The 25,530-nt window shown below is 42.1% G+C and overlaps 1 protein-coding gene across 1 annotated transcript in view; it reads left to right on the top strand.

Moving 5' to 3' along the window:
- The window catches only part of LOC104937379 (ryanodine receptor 3), a 108,362-nt gene that overhangs the window by 18,851 nt on the left and 63,981 nt on the right, over window positions 1-25,530 (top strand). The window contains exons 3-18 of the mRNA XM_027274894.1: window positions 6,025-6,144; window positions 11,256-11,360; window positions 12,036-12,056; window positions 15,697-15,711; window positions 16,227-16,301; window positions 16,444-16,522; window positions 17,046-17,158; window positions 18,284-18,383; window positions 18,779-18,872; window positions 19,740-19,814; window positions 20,327-20,483; window positions 21,111-21,275; window positions 21,731-21,852; window positions 22,703-22,883; window positions 23,792-23,927; window positions 25,306-25,401. Coding sequence (XP_027130695.1) covers window positions 6,025-6,144; window positions 11,256-11,360; window positions 12,036-12,056; window positions 15,697-15,711; window positions 16,227-16,301; window positions 16,444-16,522; window positions 17,046-17,158; window positions 18,284-18,383; window positions 18,779-18,872; window positions 19,740-19,814; window positions 20,327-20,483; window positions 21,111-21,275; window positions 21,731-21,852; window positions 22,703-22,883; window positions 23,792-23,927; window positions 25,306-25,401 — 1,654 coding nt within the window. The remainder of the gene's footprint in view (window positions 1-6,024; window positions 6,145-11,255; window positions 11,361-12,035; window positions 12,057-15,696; window positions 15,712-16,226; window positions 16,302-16,443; window positions 16,523-17,045; window positions 17,159-18,283; window positions 18,384-18,778; window positions 18,873-19,739; window positions 19,815-20,326; window positions 20,484-21,110; window positions 21,276-21,730; window positions 21,853-22,702; window positions 22,884-23,791; window positions 23,928-25,305; window positions 25,402-25,530) is intronic.

Raw genomic sequence — 25,530 nt, 5'->3', positions numbered from 1 at the left:
GTTATCTTCTGTACTTTAATGCAATCTCACTGAAGATTTTTTTTAGCCAGTCTGAAACTACTGAATGTTCACAGGATGAATTGTAATGATTTAGTCGATCCCCTCACATTTCATTTCAGCGCCACCAGCAGGTTTTTGTAGTGAAATGTCACTCTAACTATTCTATACTGTAGATTGCTATGAAATGTGGTCCACACATTCATGTTCCCCACAGGATGACTTGTAATCATTTTAGTAATCCCCTTAATTTTCTTCTGGTGCCTTTTTTATGTCAAAGTTTGAATTTGTCCAATATTCAATTTATGACCAAATACCTGCCAAAGTAATGACAGTCCTATCAGCCACATCTGTGCTATAAAGTATCACAGAGTTCATAGAGTTGCTACTGTAGCATGAAATTGTCTTGTTCTAACAAGCTTTCTGAAAATGTGACATGTATCTACCAATGTAATAGTTGGTACAATGTGTAAGATTTATTGGCAAGTAGTGGTGAGATTACAGATTACAGATTGCAATCAATTCAGCCATCCCCCACTTACCGCTCCCATTCCAAGTACGTAGTAGGAAGAAGCCTGTTGAGGCTCGTTCTTTTTGATACATATATTCAGAAATTGTATTTAGTTAGATATTCTGTTAAACTATAGGTCATAGCAAATGTCATTGTTACTTGTTCTGCATTGTGTTGGTGTACTTGTTGACTTTAGCTAGCTGTTCTGCTATCTATCTATTGCTTCTTCATATTTACGCTTCTTTGATGCAAAGATTCACGCTCCCATGGCTTTTCTTGTGCTAAATAATGCGATCCTCCATTTTCTAGATTTAACTTCTCAAACTTCTAACAAAGCACATTTCAGTTAAATAGAACCAGCAAACACCTCTTCTTTTCCTAATACACGGTCTTTAAAACGCTTTGACTATTCTGCGTTACTGTAACAAACATGGCAGCACAAGATGGCGGACTCCGTGTAAGAGGACCCACTCCATATAAAAGACTAATTTTAAGATTAAAAAAATAATATATATAACGATTTGTTTTTTAAGGTGTTTATGTATTACTGAAAACCTAGTGATTCCATTTCTGCCAATAGATTACCTTAAAAGTTACACACCGAATGATTCCATTTCTGCCAATAGATTACCTTAAAAGTTACACACCGAACTATTAAGCAATGAGTAGCATTCACATGTAATTAATCTTTGTTTTGAAAAGTGTACTTGATTTGGCCCTTTATTCTCATTGTTAAAGTAAAGCTGGAGATCTTTAACCTGTGATGGTCTTGAACTTGTGGAAAACTGTTTCTGTTGTACTATCCTTAGAAAAAATTATTAAACGTACTGTTGAGCAAGGTCATGCTGAAGGGCTGTATTTTTGCTAATACAAAAGTCAATGTGACTATTTGAATTAGATTTTCTTACCTTCCTTTCTTTTTGGCTCTTTGTACAGCACTTTGATTTTGCTTGACCTTTCTAATAGTTGCTATAAAAACCTTTGCGTACAGTCAGCCAAATGTAGCAGAATCTCCTCAGGTCTGATGTATTCTGCAGATTTTGTAATCTGACCCATCCCAAGTTGAGGAGGGCATCTTCTTTTCCTTCAGTCTGGCTGACATCGCTTAGTGCTTGACTTTATGAATGATTGATAGGAGTGAGCGCCTCCTGCTCGGGAGCAGTCAGGTGCGATAGAAGATGAGTGAGTAAGAGGGGCTGATGACGGAGGGAGACGGAGGCAACGTCAGAAACTTAACTGTAACTGCGTGGGGGTGAGAGACAGGGGAAAGGTCTAGTTGTGGGCTGGACGCAGACAGAGACATGAGAGTTAGCCAGTTTGTTTAAAGAGATGCAGTGTGTGTGTGTGTGTGTGTGTGTGTGTGTGTGTGTGTGTGCGCGCGCCTCCCTATGTGTGTGTGGATCTTGGCACTCAGACAGGCAGGATCAATACTGTCCTTATAGGGTCCAAATCAACCCTGTGCTTGCTCCCTCAATAGGGAGACTGATTGCATGTTTCAACCCAGCCAAGTGTTGATTTACCATAGAAGGCTATTCATTTCAGTCTGGATTTGAGTTGAATAACATTTTCATATTGATCCAAGACTGTTAGCATTATCCAAAGTCTTTCCCATAACAGTCCCATGAATGGCACAATCAATTCCAGCAGTCATTATTATTATCTTAATTATATCTGCCTCCTACTGTACAAATAGTATACTATCTATCTATCTATCTATCTATCTATCTATCTATCTATCTATCTATCTATCTATCTATCTATCTATCTATCTATCTATCTATCTATCTATCTATACATATGCCGCACTGTATATTATAATGAAGGCCTGTATTTATCGATGTGAGCGATGTGCCTAAAGATAATATTAAATATTGAAAATGACTTTTACTTTTTTATTTAAACAGCTGTGTGGTGATTCATCCTGCGTCTTGATATACAGTCAATTGTTGTTACGACATGACAAATTGAATTTGGCCATGTGATAACAGGTTGTCATTTAGCTGGCAAAATTTGCCTGTTGTGGTTTTTTAGATGTCACATCAGCTGTTGCACTCTCCTCACATGATTTCTGGCTTCATGCCTGCTCAACCGCATGCTGCTTGAGATAGTGATGAAATAAACTGTTGTTCCTTTTTACTGTTAAGATCTTCTTACACACAATTGTGGTTTATCTGACTTTGTAAAACCTAACCACCTCTGCATTTCCCCCCCATATTTTGGAATAAATTCCTCCAAAATCTCCATCAGTTTGTGTTTCCTGTTATCTCAACCCAAATATTAGCCCTAATGCTACTTTTATGTCATATGGAATAAATGGTAGAAGGGAGTAAAAATGATGATCATAATAATGTAGTGGACGTCAAGCAGGACCACAGCAGCAGGCTTGACCAATCGCTCATCTAGGTGTAGTCATGATCCATCATCCATCATCCTACAATGCTACATAACTTCTAAGCTCTAGCCCCATTAGGGGAGAGGTACAGGACACCTAAAAGGTACTGAAAGGTAAACAGACTTTAAAGTAACATTGTGTTGAAATCAGTGATTCAAATACATTTAAATAAGATCAGTTGTACATGTGTATTTGTTATAATTATATTACTTATGATAAGAAACTAGCAAATTGAACTTTTCTACCAGCCAAACATCAAACAGGTTTCACAATGTTACTTTAAAGTGTTTAAAGTAAGAAATATGTGTTCTGAGTTTGTCAGACCAAAGAAGGAAGTGTTATTAACCACCCAGCCAAATTTGAATGATTAAAAATATCGACAAGTTTATGAAATTAGGTGTCAAAATCAGGTAAAAATGAGCAGCATTCTCAGCTCCAGGACTGTGAGGGAGCGTCTGCTGAAAGTGACTAAAACATGTTGGATGAGTTCAGAAAATGACATGACTAACTTTGAAACACTCTAAGCGAAATTAATTTATCTCTGTCTCTCTGCTCGGGGTGCAGGGGTATGCTCAAGGTGACCTCAGTGTGTCATCGAGCCACCCTTTAGGACCACGCAAAAAATCCTGGACTAAAAAACTGGTGGAAAACTGTTTTAACCTCTGACTCCACTTTTCAGTAATATATCTTTTCACAATAATATAAGTCTTTCCACATGTTTAACTATAACTATTAATATGATATGGTACTAGGGATCGGCGATATGGACTAAAAGATTTATCCCGATAATTTCTGGAATTTATCACAGTAACGATAAAAATGACGATAAATAAACACCAATTCAGCCTAATCTATCAAGACTATAAATCTATCACCAAAATAATAATAAAGGCTAGGGGGAGCTGGTGGTGTGCTGCTGTGGGCGTTTCTATACCTGCTGAATGTAACCGCTGTGAAACAATCAGGAAATTACTTTTTATTTCTCTGATTGATAACAGCTTTATCGAGGTTGACACTCTCTCTCTGTTATTGTTCTCTCTCTCTCTCTCTCTCTAATCATCGGACAGAAATCAAATTAAACTTCTTCGTGTCACTATAGTTTGCGGCGTAAATTGCGAGTCAGACTCAGATTAAGAAGCTGGTACATGAAATAAACAAAGTGAGAACACACACGTAGGTAGAAGATCAGAGTTCAGTCCGTGAATCCACCTGGATAGTCTCTGCTTCACGGGCATTTCAGGCTGTCTGTGGAGGTATGACTGATCTGAGCGTCTGATTGGCAGCCAGAGTGTGAGGAAAGAGCTCCTCGCTGCCCGGCGTATCTGCTCGTCATCCTTGGGAATTTATCGTTTTTATCGCGGGATGACAAATTCGTACCGTGGGGAATATTTCTGTCGATATATCGTAAACGACGATATATCGGACATTCCTATATGGTACACCCTTTACGTCACAACAAATAGCTATGGTTTTCTTCATAAACAAATACTCACACTGTGCTTAGCTTTAAAATCTCTTAGGAACACGTCAGCATCCACTGGAAAATAGTGTGTCATGTGTGTTTTGAGAGCCCCGGGGCTCGTCATATTGATCGTCACGCAATGCAACACAAATGTTAAAAAAAGCTGTATACACACATGCTCTCAGAGAGACACGCACATGACATCTTTAGTCCCTCGTGCACCACGCTGCACTGTAATATAGAGCTTTACTGTTACTATTACTACTGCTGCACTCTGCTCTCAGCACAATCCCCCTTACATTAAATAATGCAGCCAGCCATTGTGCAGAAGCCCCTCCCCCCGCTTTCCCAGTCCCATAACAGCCCATATCAGCAGATTTCCGCTCACTCTGCTATCGTGAAGAGTAACTATGTCCAGTTCAGCGTTTACGGGGCCAACACTATAAACACAATCGGCCCATTAACACAACAGTGGCATCAGATGTTTGCTTTCAGCTGTAGTTCTCCCAAAAGAATGCATATTGAGGGAACTACACCTGCCTTTGCTGATGTATGTAATTGCTACAGTACAACTGATACATGTTCACAAAGACAGAAAGTAAAGGCTTAATATCTGCATGGCTCATCTGAATTAAAGGTTTTAATCTTTAATGGCTCTTCTTTATGCCTTTTTTGTATATAAATACAGTGTTGAATGTGTATTCTATAATGTAGTCATTTCATCAATTATTCCTCGGCTGATGGATGTTTGTGTAACTAATGCTGATATTGTATTTAAATAGCTTGTCCAATAGTCACTTACTGTAATTCTCAAATGCAAATATCAGCATATAACATTCAAAATTAATACAAAATGTGTTTATATAATCCTTTTTTCTGTGTTAGAATCTCTGTATTTAGGTTTACCGTGCAAAGAGTGCTGGTTCAACAAGATATTGAGCTCAATATATCCAGAAATATAACAAATAAAAGCATACATGCTCAAATATAATGCACAGATTAGTACGTATGTAATTATTAATGCAGTATCAAAGCCATGCAGTGCCTCTCTTTTACATACATAAATGCATTAATTTACTCCATTAGCCCATTAATGTCTTTTTAATCACGTAACTAAGCAAACAGCCTATAGGAGACTCAAAGGGATGAGCGTGCATTGCTCTGTTTGATCGTCATATTTATAGGGCAAAATCCCCCAATTAGCTGAGAAAAAATGATAACTTGTGAAGAAGGGGAAATTATGGAAATGGAAGTTAGTTATTAGAATGAACTCTGTGTGGTGGATGCTACTTGAATATTAAAAATGTACAGTGTGTGTGCAAAGAAATTCCCAAGTGTGTTGCTCAAGGGTAATTCAGAAAAGACACGAGAAATTCAATGTCAAACTATACAAAATGCAATACAATAAAAATGATTCAAGTCATTGTTTTGTATGAGATACACAAACCACTGTTTCCATCGCCCGTCCTTCCTCTCAACACTGTGGCAGTGAATGACCAGAGATTAAACACTTTCAAGGCCGACGGAGTGATGCGAGAGTCTCCCTTGATCGGTGGACTGCGATGGGCATGCATGTGAATGGGCGAATTTGGGTTCTCTGGGGACACGGCGCACGGCGTCTACACTCGCACACACAGACTGAAGTCCGTTTTGTCTTGACAGGATGATGAAGTGGTGCTCCAGTGCGTGGCCTGCATCCAGAAGGAGAATCGCAAATTCTGCCTGGCTGCTGAGGGGCTGGGCAATCGGCTGTGTTACCTGGAGCCCACATCTGAGGCAAAGGTAGGCACAGTAACTCCACTGTTGCAAGGTCTGATCCTCCATGATCTGAAAACAATTAAGGGGAACACAGGGATGCATGTGTTGGTGTGGTTATGTTTGCTCAGAGTCATCTATGTCTGTTTTCTCTGCAGTGATCAACTACATGTTCATATGCAGAAACTAATATTTTCAGCAAATGTCACATTAAAGCAGTATTCAGGAAAGAGTGGGTTTACCTAGGCAAAAGCTCCATGGAAACCAGACATCCATTTAGTTCATCCGTCTTTAGGTCCAGCAAAGATTCAGCGAAACCAAGCGGCGATGTCTAGAGAGGCAGCACAGCGTGCCATCAAAGCCGGAACAACAGCTCCTTGATGAGCTTTTCTTCCAAGGGTTCAGGGATAACGGCACATCTCTGTGGGCCCGTCGTCAGATGATAATTCCCTGAAATTACGCCCCTGGACGTGTTTGATGGATTGTTTCATAAACAGTGCTGTCGTTGGCTTTAATTGCCTACAGCTTTATTGTAGCTGAGCAGCACGATTGTAGCTGCTGACGCATTTGTTGGGTGTGTGTGACTAAGTGCGAAGTTTTAATTACGACGGTTGAGATAAATTTAATTGTTTGCCTTTGTAATCAGCTGGTTTCTACCTAAATGCATTTTTGTGTTATGAAAATTCTTAAAATTATGACGCACATCCTCATCGTTTTGGCTGTTGGAGAGAATCGTAACAATCCCGAGATACTCTCACCTTTCGCTGGCCTCTGTCGCTTTGCTGCTTATCTCACATTAAAGTTTTCCTAAAGCAAAGCCTGTTGACAGCAGACCTAATGGATCTTTTCCACATTGATTATCTTTTAATCTTGATCCATTAGTATTGTTTGAGATTAATTTTGCTCACACCAATCATCATCATACATAATCATACAGTGTGTAAGAGATACAAGATGGACAATCCGAGGAGGGTGAAAGAAGAATAAATGAAAGATCCACATACTCGTGGGATTCAATATCTTCTCTCCTTTCAACACCCAATCACCACCAACAGCTCTCACAAAGAGCATGTGTGTGTATGTTTGGGGGGTTATTGTGCGCAGAGGAAGACGAGGCATTCACCCCATATTGGATGGTAATTATACCTGACAAGTGTGATGGATGTTCTTCCTATCTTGCACTTTGTCTTCATTGCCTGCCATTTTTATAAAAAAAAGCCATCACCCCACCTTTGGGATCAACGACTCAGAGGTGAAAAAACCCCAAGATGCCAATTTAGAAGTGGACCTGGACGACTGAATAGGATGCCTCCTTTCTTTGGTGAACTGGTCTAGTAATGGGGCACAGAACCAGGATGACGGGATGTGGTTGATTTAAAGTGTGCACAGTTTAAATGGCAACATCAATCAGCCTGTGAGAAGCTGGTTGATTGTGATATACGACCAGCAGCTCCTGCCTGTTGGCGACTCAAGACAGGACACACAGGAGGGTAGATGCCCACATACTATACTGGAAGAGATGCTGTGTCTTTGTTGTGTGTACGGCATTTGAATAAAGAAAACTAGCAGTGGCAAATTGATATTTCGTTTGTTTTAGTTCCTTTCTTTACCCCGTAAGTAACAGCTGCCCCAATTAAGATGAAAAGGAATGGCAGACCAAGAGGTCACCACCTCAAGGCAATCAGGTTTAACCCTATTTGACCCTCTCTCTGGAGACAGAAATGAAGACCTTGCCCACCGTCTAGCTATGCTGTTTTTCTCTCATTACACTATTGGTCATAAACCAAACGTCAGGGCATGGCCGGGCTGCTGTAAAGCTGTCTCCTTGCTCTGCCTTGTGAGAGGACATCCTGACAGGGCTGGACACTCATCATCCCCCCCCTCGGCTCTTCTAGACCTTCATTTCACTGCCTGCCTAGCTCACTCACGGCAATCCTCTCCCCACCAACTGTTACAGTCCTGCGCCTGGAGAGAGCAAAGGTCGGCTGTTAGTCATCCATAGAGATGAGGGTGGGGCTGGTTTGCTTCCTACCAAACCTTTTATTATGATTTCTCTGCAGTGACACTGCTAAAAAGAAGGCTGCCAAGTGCAGATGCCTGCATGTTGAAAATACATTATATTGTATACAGATTGAAGATACTAATCTCATATCTGTATGTTGAATATGGAGGTGAACATGAAGGAGCTTAGTATAAAGTTTGGAAATGGAAAAACAACAAGCCTGGTTCTGTGCAAAGGTTAAAACAAATCTGCTAAAACGTGTTTAACATGTTAGATCTTATTTGCGTAATCCGTATGAAAAGCGAAATATAAGTTGTGATTTTATGAGACGTTATGCACCAGACTATTTGAGTCTCAGTGAGGTTGTCAGTCAAACAGCATAAATAATGTTGTAGTAGGGATGTAACGATGCATCGTGACACGATTAAAATCGGTACAAATGCGTGACGACTCGCACCGGTTGACAGAAAAAATTAATCGCAATTCTTCGCGAATGCAAGAGAAGTAGGATATGTTCTTTTTCTTCTTTTTTAAAATTAGAAATAGGTTACGTTATCTTAAAAAAAGTCACTGTTTGGTGATTCATTTGTTCAACGTCAGACGTCAAGTCACGTGACTTACGTTACTACGTAGGTACGGAGCAAAGAACGAGTGAAGACATGGCGACGGTAGAAAATGGCTTTAAAATAAGGATGCACCGAGCAGTTTTAAATCACCTGTGTGGCGGCATTTTGAATTCCCTATATACACAAATACAACCGTCAGAAATGGACAGACAAAACCAAAACAGCATGTAAATATTGCAAGAGACTGCTGAAGTATAGTGGCAACACAAGGAACATGCAGCAGCATATTAGTCACCAGCGAAAACTGCACATTACAGCAGTTAACACCAGTGTACTTGTGAGATTGTTTCACAAACTGTTTGAGAGTTCTGTAAGGAAAGTGCCTAAAGATTTTTTCCTACAAATAAAAAGAACATTTTATTTGGTCATAATTATTATAATCATTTTGATTTAAAAAATCGTGAAAAAATTGTATCATGAACAAAAAATCGTGAACCGAATCGAGTCGTGAGTTGAGTGTATCGTTACATCCCTACATGTTAGTGATCGTGTTAGGGGTTATTCTTTGTTACCTTTGGATCGAGACTGTTTTCCTAGCCTTTGTGCTAAGATAAGCTAACTGTCTCCTGGATGTAGCTCATATTTAAACCTATAAAACATAAATATAAAGCTAACTATTTATGCCCCTAGAAGATACCGAGAAACATCAGCTTGTTTCTGGAAATCTGATGATTTTAATTGACAGATATGAGAGAGGCACTGAGTATCTTCTCATCAAACTCTCAGCAAGAAGGCAAATAAATGTATTCCCTAAAACTATTCCTTTGATTGCATTTATGGAAATGTTGATTGTTTTCTGCATGTCTGGACAATAATAGCATAAGCGAGACATTTAGGATGAGAATAAATTCACACCATCTTTCAAAATAAAACAAATTATTCAAGTAAATGTCTAAATTAAGCGTTTGTTGAGAGTGTCTGTAGTCTGCAGCCGGCAAGTAAGACTATCTGCAAACACTATTGTTGGCTTCCAACACACTGTGTTGCGATAAATCAAGTCATCTCTGTTTGTTTCCACTGAAGCACTTCCACAGTCCCGCCTGCAGCACCTATACTTAGATTCCACGATTAGATTGCTGTGGCTGTGCACAGTAGTGGTCATTTTAGTCCTCAGTGTAAATCCATTGTTACTTCACCCTGAAACTGGGTTGTGTGAAGTTTGCAAATGAGGTTAGATTTACCTGTGTGAGTGAACCAGTTTGGGAGGAGTCGAGATACTCAGTAAGGAGGCCAGGAAGGGTGTTTAGGTTGGTATCATTTATCTTGTGGCCATACCCCTGCTTCCCTCATTCTGTCAGTGAATCGCCTCCATCCTCTTCTGTCCTGTCCAGTGCTGCCCTGGTTTGGGATGCGACTTTTCTTCATTTCTTCATTTACATAGTTGACGCTTCTATCCAAAGGGATTTAGTATCTTGCCCAAGGACACTTCGACTGGAAATACAGATGATCGAACCACCGATCATCTGTATTGTGGACCACCCACTCTACCTCCTGAGCCACAGCCGCCCCACTTGGCATCTATAGATGCTTCTTCATTTTCCTAATATCGCTCTGTCCAAGACCAGGCTTATCTGAGTGCAGACTGACCTGAGAGCACTTAATCTGTTTCTAAAGTACCTTTTAATGAATATCGCCCACTTGATTAAGACGAACTTGGTTCGAGAGCGGTAAAAATGCAGCGGTCAGCACAGACTTTATGAGTGGACATCTAATCAGATCATCCCAGTAGATTCAGGGGGCAGCCTTCATTTTTCTGGCTATATGTGGATATTTTGCTTATGTAGCAAAAAGCTCTTTGCATACTAAATCAGAATCAGTATTGATGGGAGACAGGTGGCTGTGGTAATGATTTTATGGTGACCAAGAGGGAAGTAACAAGCATCACATACTGCATTTACTGTGCACCCCCATCAGGTTGGGCTACATGCTACAGCAGTGACATCCCTTTGAAACGGATGCTTCAATGTTTTTGGGTCAAATAACAGAGGGACATGTAAACTCAGCATTTTAGCATCTTGGTTTTCTTGCACCTACTCTCATGCCTCCCATCAGCATTATTTCCAAAGGCAACAGGTAGCTGTTTTCGGCTCTGTTAAACCCACTGTATGCTTCCTGACTGGCTCCAGTCAACAGGCAGGCCATGTTAGCAATTACCTGCTGAACACAATGGAGCATTTAGCACCTAAAAAGCCAGATATTTCCCTCAGGGGGAGTTGGTGGAGACCAAAAACAGAGTTAAAAGAGAGTGAATATTCAGCGTGGACACAAACACAACTCTAAATGATAATGTTGTTCTATATCTCATCTATGTTTAAATAAGTAAGTGTTTGCTGACAATTTTACTACTGTATGCTGGCTTAAGACGTGATAATTGTTTCATGTAATATGTGTTTGCAGCTTATTTTTACTGAACCCAAAGAGCCGAACCTCAAAAGAAGTGTAAAAGTAAAGTAAATAGAAGTGGCTGCTTTGTGAGAGTTTATTTTTAACCCACTCCTCTCTTGTTGCAGTATGTTCCTCCAGACCTGTGCATCTGCACCTTTGTGCTGGAACAGTCTCTGTCAGTACGGGCCCTACAGGAGATGTTGGCTAAGAGTGGACAGAACAGTGAAGGGGTAAGTGATGGTACACACACACACACACACACACACACACACACACACACACATACACACACTGATCAGTCTGACAATCCATACGTTCTTCATAAGCCATCCCCAAGTCGTGTACTGTATGTCCATTTCTGTTAGACGGTCAAACAAGCAGGTTGTAAAACAGGTTATTGTAATGAATGCAGTCAGCAAGTTGAATAGTCTTAACATATTCAGTCACTTTAAAGAGATTAATGGCCAAAATAGTCCCATTACAGTGGCTTGAAGACCCCAACTGCAGAGAGGTCCGGGCCTCTATAAATATTAACGAAGACACCTCGGCTTTACTGCAGCTTTTCCTCAAGTGCCGCATGCACTTTTGCCCATTTGATTAACACCAAGCCTTGAAGGGAAACAGCTTAATTTGCTTACATATTTTTCTTTATAAAAAAATAAAAATAAGCATCCTACAAGCAAAGAGAGCAGCAGGCAGTAAATTCAGTTTTTTTTCAAGAACTTCCAATAAAATAAAAGTGAAGAGGAGTTTCTGGTGGAGGGAATATGTGCACCTGTTTTCATTGTTTTAGTTGTCTTCTTGCAAGTGTTTTTGCCTCTCTTTCTCATTGCTGTGACAGATGTGTAATTCTCCCATCTTTATCTTCTATTTTCTGTGTATATTCTCCATCTTCCTCATGATAGACACGCGGCCCGGATCGATTGGTATGTTCACCACTCATACCATTCCCCTCTCATCCCTAATGCATGATGTAGTACATCTCAATACACTGTTCTCTTACTCACCCCCACATTGGCGTCCCATAGTATGGTTGGTCTACTATAATACATCACCACTTAACATTTGTCTTTACATTAGAAATCTTTAAAAATCATGGTTTATGCAAACACCAGAGCCCATGCTTTGCCGTAACTAATGATCCTATGGATTTGTTGCGTACACTGGGTGAGGAGATTGTGCCTGACCTCCCACCAAGCTGACAGAGATAAATAGAGTTTCGTATAGACTTCTCAATAACATTCCCTGCAACCACCGGTTCTCACACAACTCATTTTCCACCGCTGGAGAACTAGAGCGGCGCCAGTGCTGGATTAACGTCAGATTAACATTAGTCTTGTCCTCGGGACATTTGGATGGATGTTCATTGCAGTATCATTTGTTTTATGCAAACCCTACCACATAGGATAAGCTCTAATTCGCCACAGTATCTTATTTTATTCAGAGATGAAATGCCATGAGATGATGCAAACAGCTGGGACCAAGATTTCTGCAACAAATGACTGAAAATGATCATGAGTGATTTAGTCAAAAAAAGCCACTTCAACGTTTGATGCCACATGGCCAGTGATGGTGAGAATTTCCATAAACCCTCAGTTGTTAAGTCTCATATTCATTGACTGGGCTTCTGAGATAAGGCCACAGTGGACTGTCTGTGCAGCAGAGGGACAGAAATCAAAATCATTGATTCTAGTGCTGCTGCGTGGAGTCTAGGATGTAGCTGGCAGGGAATTATGAGCAACAGCAAAGAGAAAGGGGGCTCAAAATATTAAACTAAACTAAATAAAAGCTCAAATGGACATATTTAACTTCTGGTCAAGCCTCATCCTTTTTGTTTCAGCTCCCTTTTAAATCCTTAACATAATACCTAAAGTCCAACTGAAATGAAACTGCAGGTTTATTTTCTCCTTTGGGAAAATATCAGTAACCAAAAGGGGAGAAATGTATAAAATATGTTTTCAGGTTTCATAATGTGTCTCCTACTCTTGTATTCATTTGTTGGAATACAGTTAGTTCTCCTTCCATGTAGATGGAGAACTTATTTCCATAGAACTGAATTTAACCACTTCATTTTGCACCACGTTTGCATAAAGCAGTAATGTCGACTTTCCATCATAAGCAGATGGTCACACTGACTAACAACTAGACAGCAGCCTGCTACATAAGAGCCACAGACTTTGAGCAACAAACACATTACCTTTATTGCTAACGTCTCCTTCTTATCTAACTTACAAACATGAACACACGTCTTGTCCTGTGCTATAGCTTCTTGAAAGAGCCACCAAACAAATATACACCAGGGAAATGTGCACCGATAACATCAGTTTGCAGACTAGATAGCTAATTGGCTGCTTGGCTGTAGCACATTAAACAGCATGTAAATGTACCTTCAAAGCCACTTTGGCCCATTTAGCTACTGCTAAATACACTGTCTACCTATGGCTTGTTAGCTGTTTTGTTTTGTTTTGTTCCCAGACCGGGGCTGAAGAAAAGAAAATTAGTTTTTTATAAAAAAAATTTTAAAATTCACTTATGTAAATCAAATTTTTGACCTCAAAATTACAATTTAGGGATGGTTAATAATGACAAAATTATTAACCATCCCTAAAGGTGATGTCAGTTGGACTTTTGATATTGTTGGGCTTCATAATTTCTATACGACTAGTTGGAAGATTTACTCATCCCACCGTGCTTAAAATCTAGGGTAGGTAATGTTGGATAAGCGAGCAAGAGACAGCTAGATTTTGAAAGTATCCAGTGGAAATGAATCTCACCCCCACCCTTCAGGTCTTCCTACAAAGCCACTCCCACAAAATACATTCTCATGCACGGGCAGCAATTGATTTATTGATTGCTTCCAGGATGTAAAGAGAATTTCAACAAATATATGTGAAACGTCTTCTGAAATACCTTACCTACCCTAGCCCTAACCTTTCACGCCTTTTGTGCCTTTGTAGCAAACAGCCCGGAGGCTTTTAGATGGCTTGTATTGGCCATTTTTACTGTGTTACTTTCAGTGTTTCCTCTCTACTCACATTCATCTGTTTTCGATATTGTCTACCTATTCATCATTCTTCGCCTGAGCTGAAACGCCACTGGAGGAAGCACCATTAAAGGGGAAATGGAGGTTGAATATGTCTCGGCTGAGGCTCTGAGATCAATATGTCTTTGAACAGATGGGCTTATCAATAGACGGTGGCTGGAGCAAATCGGTAGTGCAGGCTGTTTTAGCCGGAAGGCACTGAAGAAGAGGACCTGCAAAGACAACACACTTGCAGCTAGTGTAAATGCCAACCCCTCATTTAGCTCAGCATTCACTAGCGACCACTCCAATGAATTTGTCGTAATTCATCCAAAAGCTGACCTGTTTGATTTGGGGGGTTGCTGGTCAAAAGGGCATATGATAATATAAGTCTATCAAAGAACGGAGCTGAAGGGCATATGATAATATAAGTCTATCAAAGAACGGAGCTGCCCTGATCTGCCATGTTTGTGTTTCCCTTTCTCTGCTATGACTCCCTTTTTTTTTTTTTTTTAGCTTGGTTTTAAAACTCCCCCTTCTTCTATGCAGAGAAACCACAATACTGCCACACACACACACACACACATATGTAATCTGCTGCAGGGCTCACACACACCAGGAGGCTGCGTCCTGTTGAATGTCACGCCTTTAAATTGATATGTGGATGTCACTTGTGGTCAACAGCTGGACAGAAGATAGTGTGCACAGCTTGTTTCTTCTCTTATACCTCTTTGATCCAATAATCTTTACCTCTATGGTTCAGTGAGCTGAGGGTAATAAAGTTTTACTCATTTCAGTTGCTGAAGGTGTAGTGAAATTTTGCTGCAATGTGCCTCCACGTGTAGAGGATTCTTTCTCTTACTGATAGGAGGCACAATTTTTCTCACTCTGCTCTATCTGTATAACACAAAGCCCAGCCGTGGGTTAAGGAAGAAAGACTTTATTGGTTGTGGTGATTGCAGCTGGATGTGCCCCGCCGCATTAAACTCAGCACCACAGCCAGCGTATAGCAGTAGCCAGAAGCACAGAAGAATCCTGGAAGCCAGTGCTGCAGTCTGTACGACACAACTGCATCAAATCACAGGCCGGCTATTGTCCCTGTAGCCGATCGAGGGGGGTGGGTAGAGGGAGAAAGAGAAAAAGGACGGACAATGAAACAGAACCAAATAGAGCCTGTGCATGGTAGGATGTATTTCCACGAAACACCACTGCCATGATTCACGCATCTCACAGATAATTATAAGACTTATTTAGCTTTAGAAGATTTGGAAGTCTTGCAGTGGTTGTAGTTTCAGTTTAATGTGATGTTTTTATGGTTAAACTTTTTGGTTTTGGCATTGTTTCAGAAATCATTTTTTGGATCTTGTGCCAGTGGCATTGCTTTGTAAAATGCCAAAAAAATGACTTTCTGACAATCGCATGTGTCTCCAGGACTTTAATTATTTGTACGAAAGATTAAATGAGGCGGAGGCAGGCAGAAACGTTCAGGAGAACAATAGTCCTTTCTGAATAATGACTCTCTTTCTTACCTTAATGCTTCCTAGAGGCTCATAAGGAAGGTGAGTAACATTGGAGTTGCTTGCCGAAGAAAACCAGCAAAACCTCTTTGCATCTCTACCAGTAGAGATATCACATGTCCCCCCCTTTGCATCTTAACCCAACCCCATAAGCAGTGGAGTCAATCCCTGCTAATGATGACATTGCACCGGAGACTGACAATAGTTGTGCATCCTTCCCACATTCCTGTAGTCGGAGTGCTGGAAAGATGACCCCGTATCCTGTTCGCTCATGGATACAGGAGCCAGAAACACCATCTCCTGTGGCAAGTCAGATTGCATGTCTTCATTGGCGAGATGGGGTGGCAAACCCTACCCAGGAGATGTGTGCCCCAAGCTTGAGGTCATCACCAGTGGCGCAAAGGTCCTCGCTGAGGTCAACATTCAGTGCCAGAGGTCGGGTGTAGATTAACGCAGTCGGAGGGAGACCACTGGGGCTGTTCTGTCAGCCTGAGCTCGACATGTAACTATGCACTTGTGTGTATGTGTGTGTGTGTGTTTGTGAATTATCTCTACAGGCAGCGCAGAGCGGCGGACACAAGACTCTTCTGTACGGACACGCCATCCTCCTGCGGCATTCCTTTAGCTCTATGGTAAGAGATGGCACACATTGGCATCAATGTCACCATCATAAGAACAACAAATTCAAACCTGAACCTAAACGTCATAAGCAGTTTAAGTATACGACACATAAACAGCAGCACGTGAACAAGGTCCTGTGTGTGTTGCCCACAGTACCTGGCCTGTTTGAAGACATCAAGGTCACAGACAGATAAGCTGTCTTTTGATGTCGGTCTGCAGGAGGATTCAACAGGTAAAACAACACCTTTAGCTCAGTTTGCTTTCATTCATCTCTTTTTTTCCGCTTTCTTTCTTGCTGGCTCCGGCTCTCTTTGTCCATCTGTTTTTGTCCTCTTGTCTGTCTCTCTCTGTGCTGCCTTCAAGCTCCTTCTCTCGTTATCTCTCTCCCCGTACCTTGTTGTTCATGAATGTGTGTGTTTTTTTTTTTTTCAGCATCTCAGTTAATATTCCCCATGGAGAACTGTAGACATAGTGCTGATTACATCTCTGCTGCACATTCGATAGTCTTGTTGTGGTATCCTGATACCTGGACTTCCTAGTTACATTATTATTCATTTAATATCATGCAGTAGATGAGCAGTCACCTCCATATGACTTAAAGAGATTGTTGCCATGGTGCATCCACGTGTCCAAATTCTCATTTCTGCCTCCTCTCGCTTTATTGCTTTATTAGTAATTACAGACAACATCGTGGCATTGTGTTCCCTATAGGAGTTTGTTTGAATTAGTGTGTGTATGTGTGTGTATCACTGTAGGTGAGGCCTGTTGGTGGACGATTCATCCCGCCTCCAAACAGAGATCCGAAGGAGAGAAAGTCCGGATTGGTGATGACCTCATCCTCGTCAGCTTGTCCTCAGAGCGATACCTTGTAAGCTTATTGAAAGATATTTGTCTCTTGAAGCTGTAGCTAGTGTGTGTATGCGCGTGTGCGCGTAATTGAGAGGTCCTCACGTAGAAAAACGTCAACTCTACTGCTTCCCCCGATGTGACAAAATTTCAGATTATCCCAATCCAGTTACCACATGCTGCAATCTTCCCGTGACCTTCTCTCCTGCAGGAGGCTTAATGTTTAAACCAGCAGCTTTTTCCTCCTGGATAAGTGCGAGACTGCTAACAGCTACGTTAAGCAACATTTGATTTGCACTGGAAACGTCTGCTTTGGTGGATTATGACGTCTTTAGACTGCTGCCAGTGCCATTTCAGATGAGCCTCTGTTGTTATCATCCTTGTCACATCCCCACATCCCCCCCACACCATTAATAATGATTATGATCCTGTTGCACTTCTGAGCTGACCTTTTCAGCAAAAGGCTTCTTTTAGTGTTAAACCCCCTTTGCCCTCTAAGCTTTGCATCATAGCATTGCGCTATGTTAACTCTGGCAAATATGTCCTCTGTGATATATGAAGTTGGTGACAGCAGCCAGGCGGTTTTTAAACCCCCGCGGTGGCAGGGGCACAGCCAGATGACCACTATCGCCTTACGGTCACCAATGTCAATCTGGTAGCCTGCCCCCGCTGTCGCTCACAGTGGTATGTGGGGACAGCACCCAAGGGCTGCAGAGGGACTCTTGGGAGGGAGAATGTTCAGGACACAGCTGCCACAAAATTTGTTTTTGGAGTCTGACACAAAAGCTGTGGAAAACACACCCATGTCCAATCCCGTACACACACACACACACAGCAATACAGCCCCCCAGACACTATAAATCCTCAAACTCTCAAGGCTCTCAAATCTGTCTGTCAGTTTATAAGCTAGAGTTTTTTCTCTGAATCAGTGATTGCAGAGCGTTTCAAAGTTTAGCAGAACTCTGCTGAGAAGTCAGCATTTCACGTTAAAGAAATGCTGTCAGAAATCCAAGCCACATCTGTTTGCTATCTGTACAAATAAAAATGTTTTTTACAATCTTATTGTTTAAAAGCCTCTGTACAGTGACTGGTCTGGGTGTAAACAGATCAGTAAATGCTGCATGTCATCTTTCCGTCTTCCCTGCAGCACTTATCCATCTCCAATGGTAACATCCAGGTGGATGCTTCTTTCATGCAAACCCTGTGGAACGTCCATCCCATCTGCTCCGGTAGCAACATAGAAGAAGGTAGACATCACACACAAACACACACACACAATACACGAGTATTTTCTTTAGGTTTACAAATTCTTTGATTCAATAGCAAAAGAAAAAACATATAAATTGAACATAAGACATAACATAACAATTATCTGATTATTTCCTGTCTAAAAGTGTAGACTTTTCTTTGTCCGTGACCACCGTTACCTGCTTTAATGGACTCAGAATAGCCACAGTCTGTGTTAAACTTAATGACATTTTTTTTCCATTTTGTTGTTTGAGAACAAAACCCCTAAAGTGTTCTCTAAATGTATAACCCACTTGTGTGATCTAGATAGCATCCACAGTGGAAGCAAAGGTAGCAGGAAATTAAATGTCTGGAGTCACCATATCTAAATCTCACGTCCTTCCTCCTCCGATAGGCTACCTGTTGGGCGGTCATGTGATGAGGCTGTTCCACGGACACGACGAGGTTGTGGCCATCCCGGGATCAGACCAGAGTGAAGAGCAGCAGAGGTGCGAAACACAGTGAGAGATGAACAAACTAGATTACACTGCAGCATCAGGGGTCACGCTTTAGTGATGGCGAAGCAGTTATTCGGCTAACTGACCTGTGAGTTACCCACGGTTCCTCTGCCCCCACTTTGCTTCTTAAAAATGACTCTGACCAGCATGACACCTGGCTCTCCGGGGAGCCAAAATGGCTGCTGTGTTATTTTTATCTACAGTATAGCTGCTTGGTACCAACATAGATAAGGTAGGCCACAGAAAAATGGCACACTGGGCTTGAAGTGGGTCAAAACAGCGGGCAAAGCCCATTCACACTCCGCCAGGTGCCAGGAGATGTGTCTTCCTCCTGGGCACAAGCACACATACACACATGGTGTCTATTTTTAGAACAGAGCATGGCAAATATGGGGGCAGGATTAGATATTAATTTCCAGCTTTGGTTTTTCTCCTTCTGTTGTCCTTGAAATCCAACAGACAGATCAAGCTTTTTAGAGGTCCTACATTTTTCTGGGGCAAATCAAACACACTTCAAGCTGTCACCGGGGGGTGATGAGCGATTTCTTTTATCTTTGGACCCAGTCACCCATATCGCTGATAGACAGTGTAGCTGTGGGTTATCAGGGCGCACATGTCTCTGTTTGAAGGATGTGATGCTGTAGTCAGCAGAGTAAATACAGACCATGCTTCAGTGTGTGTGTGTTTATGTGTCTTAGTCGAACATCCTCCCGGTGAATATCAGTGTGAGAAATGAGAGTAAAGAGGTGGTGTTCTCCTAAGCCAGGATGAATGACCTTGACAGAATCAGTGGTGGCTAGACATTTAAAGCATCCAGCAGACAGACCGCCCACTCATGCTTCTCTGGCATCCCCCTAGGATAGTCAACTATGAGACGGGTAAAGCCGGTGCCAAGGCCAGGTCCTTGTGGAGGCTGGAGCCCCTCCGAATCAGGTGGGTTGAGTTTCACGTGATCTGTTATCTATCCCTTTCTTCCTGTTTCTCACTACCTCTTCTATTTCTTCTTCTATTCTACTCTTTTTTTTCCTCCTCCCCATTTGTCCTTTCCTCCTGTGATTTAATGTTGCACTGTGGCCTCTCCTGTCTGTCTCTCCCTCTTTCCCTCCCCCCATCTCTCTTTCATCCTGGCTATTTTACAGCCTCACAGGGATGCAGCCTTTCCTTTTTTCATTTCACGTCCTGTTTCAAACGTGATGTTTGTCACATCTGCCATGTTTTGTTTTTTTTTGACCCTGGATCGTTTTGAATTTTCTGAACAGAAACAAAATACATAATTAGAAAAATGTTTTCAGCCATTATTCTACCACATGGTACGTTAGATAATTAACAGCTGGCAGCAATGTTTACATCAACTAATTAGCGGATATGAAGCTTACAGGGCAACTTTTTCTCCTTGTATGTTTGCATGTGTGCTTCATTTTAATGTGTGGGTGTGACCTCGACAGCTGGAGTGGGAGCCACATCCGCTGGGGTCAGCCTTTCCGACTGAGGCACCTGACCACCGGTCACTACCTGGCCCTGACTGAGGACAGGGGGTTGGTGCTGCAAGATCGGGAGAGATCTGACACCATCGCCACTGCCTTCTGCTTCAGAGCCTCTAAGGTTAGGATAATCACACGTACAGAGATACAAGGACACAAGATGTATGTACTTACATGTCCGCTGTTCCTCAAGGTGACCTGTGTCACGTGGGCTCAACCGCACACTTCCTCATTAAACGTCGCTTGAAATGAGTTACAAAGGGTCAACTCTAAGCCATTACAAATGAACCGCCCACGCCTCTCACCATTTTTTCAAGGACAATGAAAATTAAAAGAATTATTGGACCAGTGAAGGCTACACCATGGAGGTTAATTTAGCTGAACTTGCAGACTCTGAACCAACCATTGAGCTTTACTCTGTATAATGGAGTTTCTAGATATGGCCAGTGATTGTAAGCCAATTAGTGACCCTTCCAGTGTAGATTCAAAGCACATATAATGGAATACATTTAAAGTCATTCATCACTGAAGTCCTCGTGTTGATTTTGGGTTGCTGATCCTAATAGCAAAACAAATACAATCATTTCACTGAGACATAAACAGCAGATGCATTTGGTTGGTGGTTTATTTAAGAACAAATCTGCATGGTGTATGTCTGAATGTGCACACTTTATAACTGCTCAAGCATGCACTTGTGCTTCACCCTGACAGCTTTTGACGTGTTTATTTTACTCCTTCCCATGTGCAGGAGAAGCTGGAGCAGAGCCCCAAGCGGGACATCGAGGGCATGGGGGTTGCAGAGATTAAATACGGGGACTCGCTCTGCTTCATCATGCACGTGGCCACGGGACTCTGGCTCTCCTACCAGGCACCTGATGTCAAATCTGCCCGTCTGGGTCCCCTCAAGAGACGAGTGAGCGGAGACAAACACAAGCACACGCCGTCCTGTCTTCAGATGCAAAGCACATACGAAAACAAACCAAATTAATAAATAAATGAGATTCCTCAGAGCGGATAATTATTTTGAGGCTAATGAGTTGATTGTGTTAAGATGATTGTCTGTTAGTTCGGATCTCTGCCTCGACTAAATATAAACCTTGTCCCTTGGCTACTGTGGCAGAAGTGATAGAGGTGTGTGCGCAATAATGTGCGTGACAATGTGTCCTCCATGTAAACACAGCCAGATAGCCTGTAGTGTCAGCACCTGTGTTCCAGACATTGTGGCTCAGTACTGGCTGAGGACAGCTGGACACTTTCTCTACATTAAATAGCTTCCTCTTCCGTTTTTTTTGGTCCTTTCCCTCCCTCTTTTCCCCTGTATCATCTCATGGCAATGTCTCATACTCTCTCTCTTTCTTCCCTCTCAAGGCATGTCTACATTCTGAAGGTCACATGGATGACGGGTTGACCCTGCAGCGCTGTCAACACGAGGAGTCCCGCGCAGCACGAATCATCCGCAACACCACATTGCTCTTTAACCGATTCATCAGGTATGCCAAACGTTGTGGCACAATGCTGCTATTCCTTGCTAATGCACACTGTGACGTGATTGCAATAATTGCCCAATTAGGGCCAAATTACAGTCCACATTTGTCTTGAGCCACTTTATTAGGGTAATCATCTAAATGTCCTGTCACTGATGATGGTAGAGTATAATTAATAGATATAATAAAACCAAACAGAATTGCACCATGTCACCAAATCACAGATGAAGCCTAAAATTCTAACTTCTCAAAGACTCTTACATGGTCCACACAAATCGTGATGTAACACCAGTCCAAATTGTGAATGTACCCAGGAGAGTTAAGCTCCGGGCCTGTGAGTTTTGACTGAGTGGAGTGACAAAGCACCAGACAGCTCACTCAGTGGTCCAGTCATGCGTTTCCAAATGGCAAACATCGGCAGCGGCGTCACAGCTACGCACGGGCAGCTGTGAAAAAGGAAGCTGTGGAGCACGTAAATGGATGCTTCCAGTAGCCTTATTTGTTATCAAACGGCTCGCTGTCCCCTGGGATGGGCTCGCGGGCACTCATGGCGGGAACATGTGAGAGTCTGTCAAGTTCTCCCCTAGCGATTGTGACACATACATCTCCCCCACACCCCTCCCACTCTTACGACAGGAGCTATTTATAGCCAGCCAGCGGAAATCAGCATTTCAGCATGGATGAACCTGTGGGCTAAACATTGTGTTAGTCATCACAGCCTCTCCTCCAGTCTGCTCAGCCTCCCAGTTAGAGTGTTTCCAGTGTTTGCATTTGTGATGATTGGGAGTATTTTGAAAGCTATACATGATCACAAATGTCTGACTGAGTTTTTGTGTCTTTTCTGTCCTCCTCCCAGAGACCTGGATTGTCTTGGTGTTAAGAATAGGGCACTGGTCTCGTTGCCTGTTGAGGAGGTGCTCCAAACTCTCAATGACCTCATCGCCTATTTCCAGCTCCCTGATGTGGAGCTGGAGCACGAAGAGAGGCAGATCAAGCTGCGCTCACTGAAGAACCGGCAGAACTTATTCAAACAGGAAGTGAGTTTCACCATGAACGAACACGTAGCAAACCATGAAATATCAATTAATAAGACCAGGAGCTGTTTCAAAGTGCCAGAAAATATTAAAGACCTCGCCCCATCAGAGTGTGATTGTGATTGAGGCAATCTTAGTAAGTGACCGCACATACAAGTGAGCCGAGAGAACGGCAAAGTTGCGAAAGACAAAGTGCGTGAATGGCTAAAGCAATTGATTCTTCGTGCTGCGTTTGAACGCTATCATGTATTTGGAGGCACTGCATTTGAAGGCGTCAGCAGTTTTTGGTGTTATAAGTTTTCCCGAGGCTGGCACAAGTGCACTGAAGCTTTCCACTAAGCCTCTAGGATCTAAATTGCTTTCATCAATTACAAAATGTCAGCTGCCTTACAGAGGGGGGGCTCTGATGTCAACTATCTAAACTCCCCCTTAACTCGAACAGGCTACAACTATCCTCAAACTAACATACAGTTTGAATTGGCTAAATGAAATACATTTTTGGTGCATATCTCAGCAATTTATCTCTCATCTTATTTACTTTCCTATGATAATACACCAGAATAGCACCATCACTGCCCCCACCCCTAATATATTACACCAAGATGGTCAATTTGTCACTGTAGAGAGCTGATTCGTGATTTTTCCTGCATTATAAATCATCTCCAATTTCCATTTTGTCTTCTCCCGCCCTCCACTTAGCATATCTGATCACTATAGATATTTCTCTATAGTATAAATCACCATGACACAGTCATCAAATGGGACAGGAGAGAGCCATAAGGCTTAGGAAAGGCTAAGTGAATAATAAGAGTCCACAAAATTAAGTTGTCGTACTAATGAGAGCTTGTTTGGTCTTGTTTAACGATGCATGTATTTCACGTTCATGTGTTGCGTGTCTGTGCATTTTTCAGGGAATGCTGACTCTGGTATCCAACTGTATTGATCGTTTGAACGTCTACAACAGCGCGGCACATTTCGGAGAGTGTGCCGGGTCAGAGGCCGGAGCAGCCTGGAAAGATATTCTCAACCTGCTGTACGAGTTGCTGGGTAAGAAGCTGGTCTACCACACACACACACACACACACGTATATGTACAAACGCACACACTTAAACCAAGATGCTACTGTAATCAATCACAGAGACAAGAATCATTGTTTGAAGATGAAGTAACTGCTAGTGTGGTGGTACAGTAGTGATGAGGAACTGTGCTGACTGGGTATTTAACCAGCCATTTACACACTGAGGTTGCCAGAATTTAGACATCCTAACATGCACACACCATAAATGCTCTGTTTACCAACACTCACACATATACACACATTGTTGGGAAAAGACTTAGTGGCATGTGGCCCACTGCATACAAAATAGCTTTCCACTTTATGTGATGTTGTTCCAGGGCATCAGCCCAACAGGATCAGTCATCACACACCCCCACACACATATTCACGCTCATAATTTTGGGTGTCCCCTGTTGGCCAGATGGCTTTTTATCCATTGAATGTCAATTCTCATCAGTATGCTGTTTTCTTTACTTGTTCTTGCTGTGCTTTTTGTGTTCCCATAGAGCAATGTCATCAGCCCCGCCCTTGCAAAATCACTTTAACCTCTTGCACTGCAAACATATGCTCTGTCAGATATAGACGTATCTCGCTAAAAAAAACGAGATGGGTGGGGTAAAATAGTTTTGTTTTTTTCGTTGTTGCTCTCCCTCTCTGTCTGAAAACCCTGCTGTCTTCTCCTGTATCTTATGAATACAGCGTTTGGCTTGAACATTTCCTTCACCTGCTGTGACATAAAAGATGCCTTTTTGAGCTGAAAATCGCGAGTAGGCATGATTTTCTTCCAGTTATGGTTTTGATATGTTACATTCTTAAGACGAGAATGTGGATAGCTCATATGAGAAGTGTATCTTTCACCCTGCCACACCGAAGCCCCTCTGCCCTCCAAGTGTGTCCTTCACACTCTTATTTACACTGACTTCACCTCCCGTCTTATATTAGTGTTCCAGCCACGTTTCTCCCTTCCCCCGTTTCTTCCTCCACACACCTGCTACGGTGCAGCACTAAGTGGATTTGGGATGCCTCCCTCCTTTCTTCCTTGTCTGTCTGCATTGGGTGACCCTGTCCTTTTTCTTTTTTTTTTTTTCTTGCTGGGACGTATGTCTTTTCTCTCCTTGTGTTATTCCCTCCCTCTGTCTTAGGCTTCATCCAAATAAATATGTATAAGGGTGTCAAAGCAGATCCTCTCTCATTACTTGGCACTGGATTTGCATCTAAGGTGTTCACCTTTTGGTGACATTGTTTTTGCTGTTTGCATATGGGGATCCCTCACACCGCTATGTCTTCTTTCCTATAAAATGTATAGGGAATAAATATACAGTAATACATATAACTTAAGTCATCTACACCTTTCTTGTGCCTTGCAGCTGCGTTAATTAGAGGGAACAGAAACAACTGCACACAGTTTTCCAACAACCTGGACTGGCTGGTTAGTAAGCTGGAGAGACTGGAGTCTTCATCAGGTATGCTTGTTATCATTCTCACACTTGCTGAGCCTCCAGTGATACAGTCTTGTGAGATAACTTGCATTTTCTCTGTCAAAGAGACATCACAAAACGATCCAGTTCCTTTGATGGTAATTCAACACTGCT

The sequence above is a fragment of the Larimichthys crocea genome, chromosome XXIV (assembly GCF_000972845.2).
Source record: "Larimichthys crocea isolate SSNF chromosome XXIV, L_crocea_2.0, whole genome shotgun sequence".
NCBI lineage: Eukaryota > Metazoa > Chordata > Actinopteri > Sciaenidae > Larimichthys > Larimichthys crocea.
This window is presented reverse-complemented; position numbering and strand designations above follow the sequence as displayed.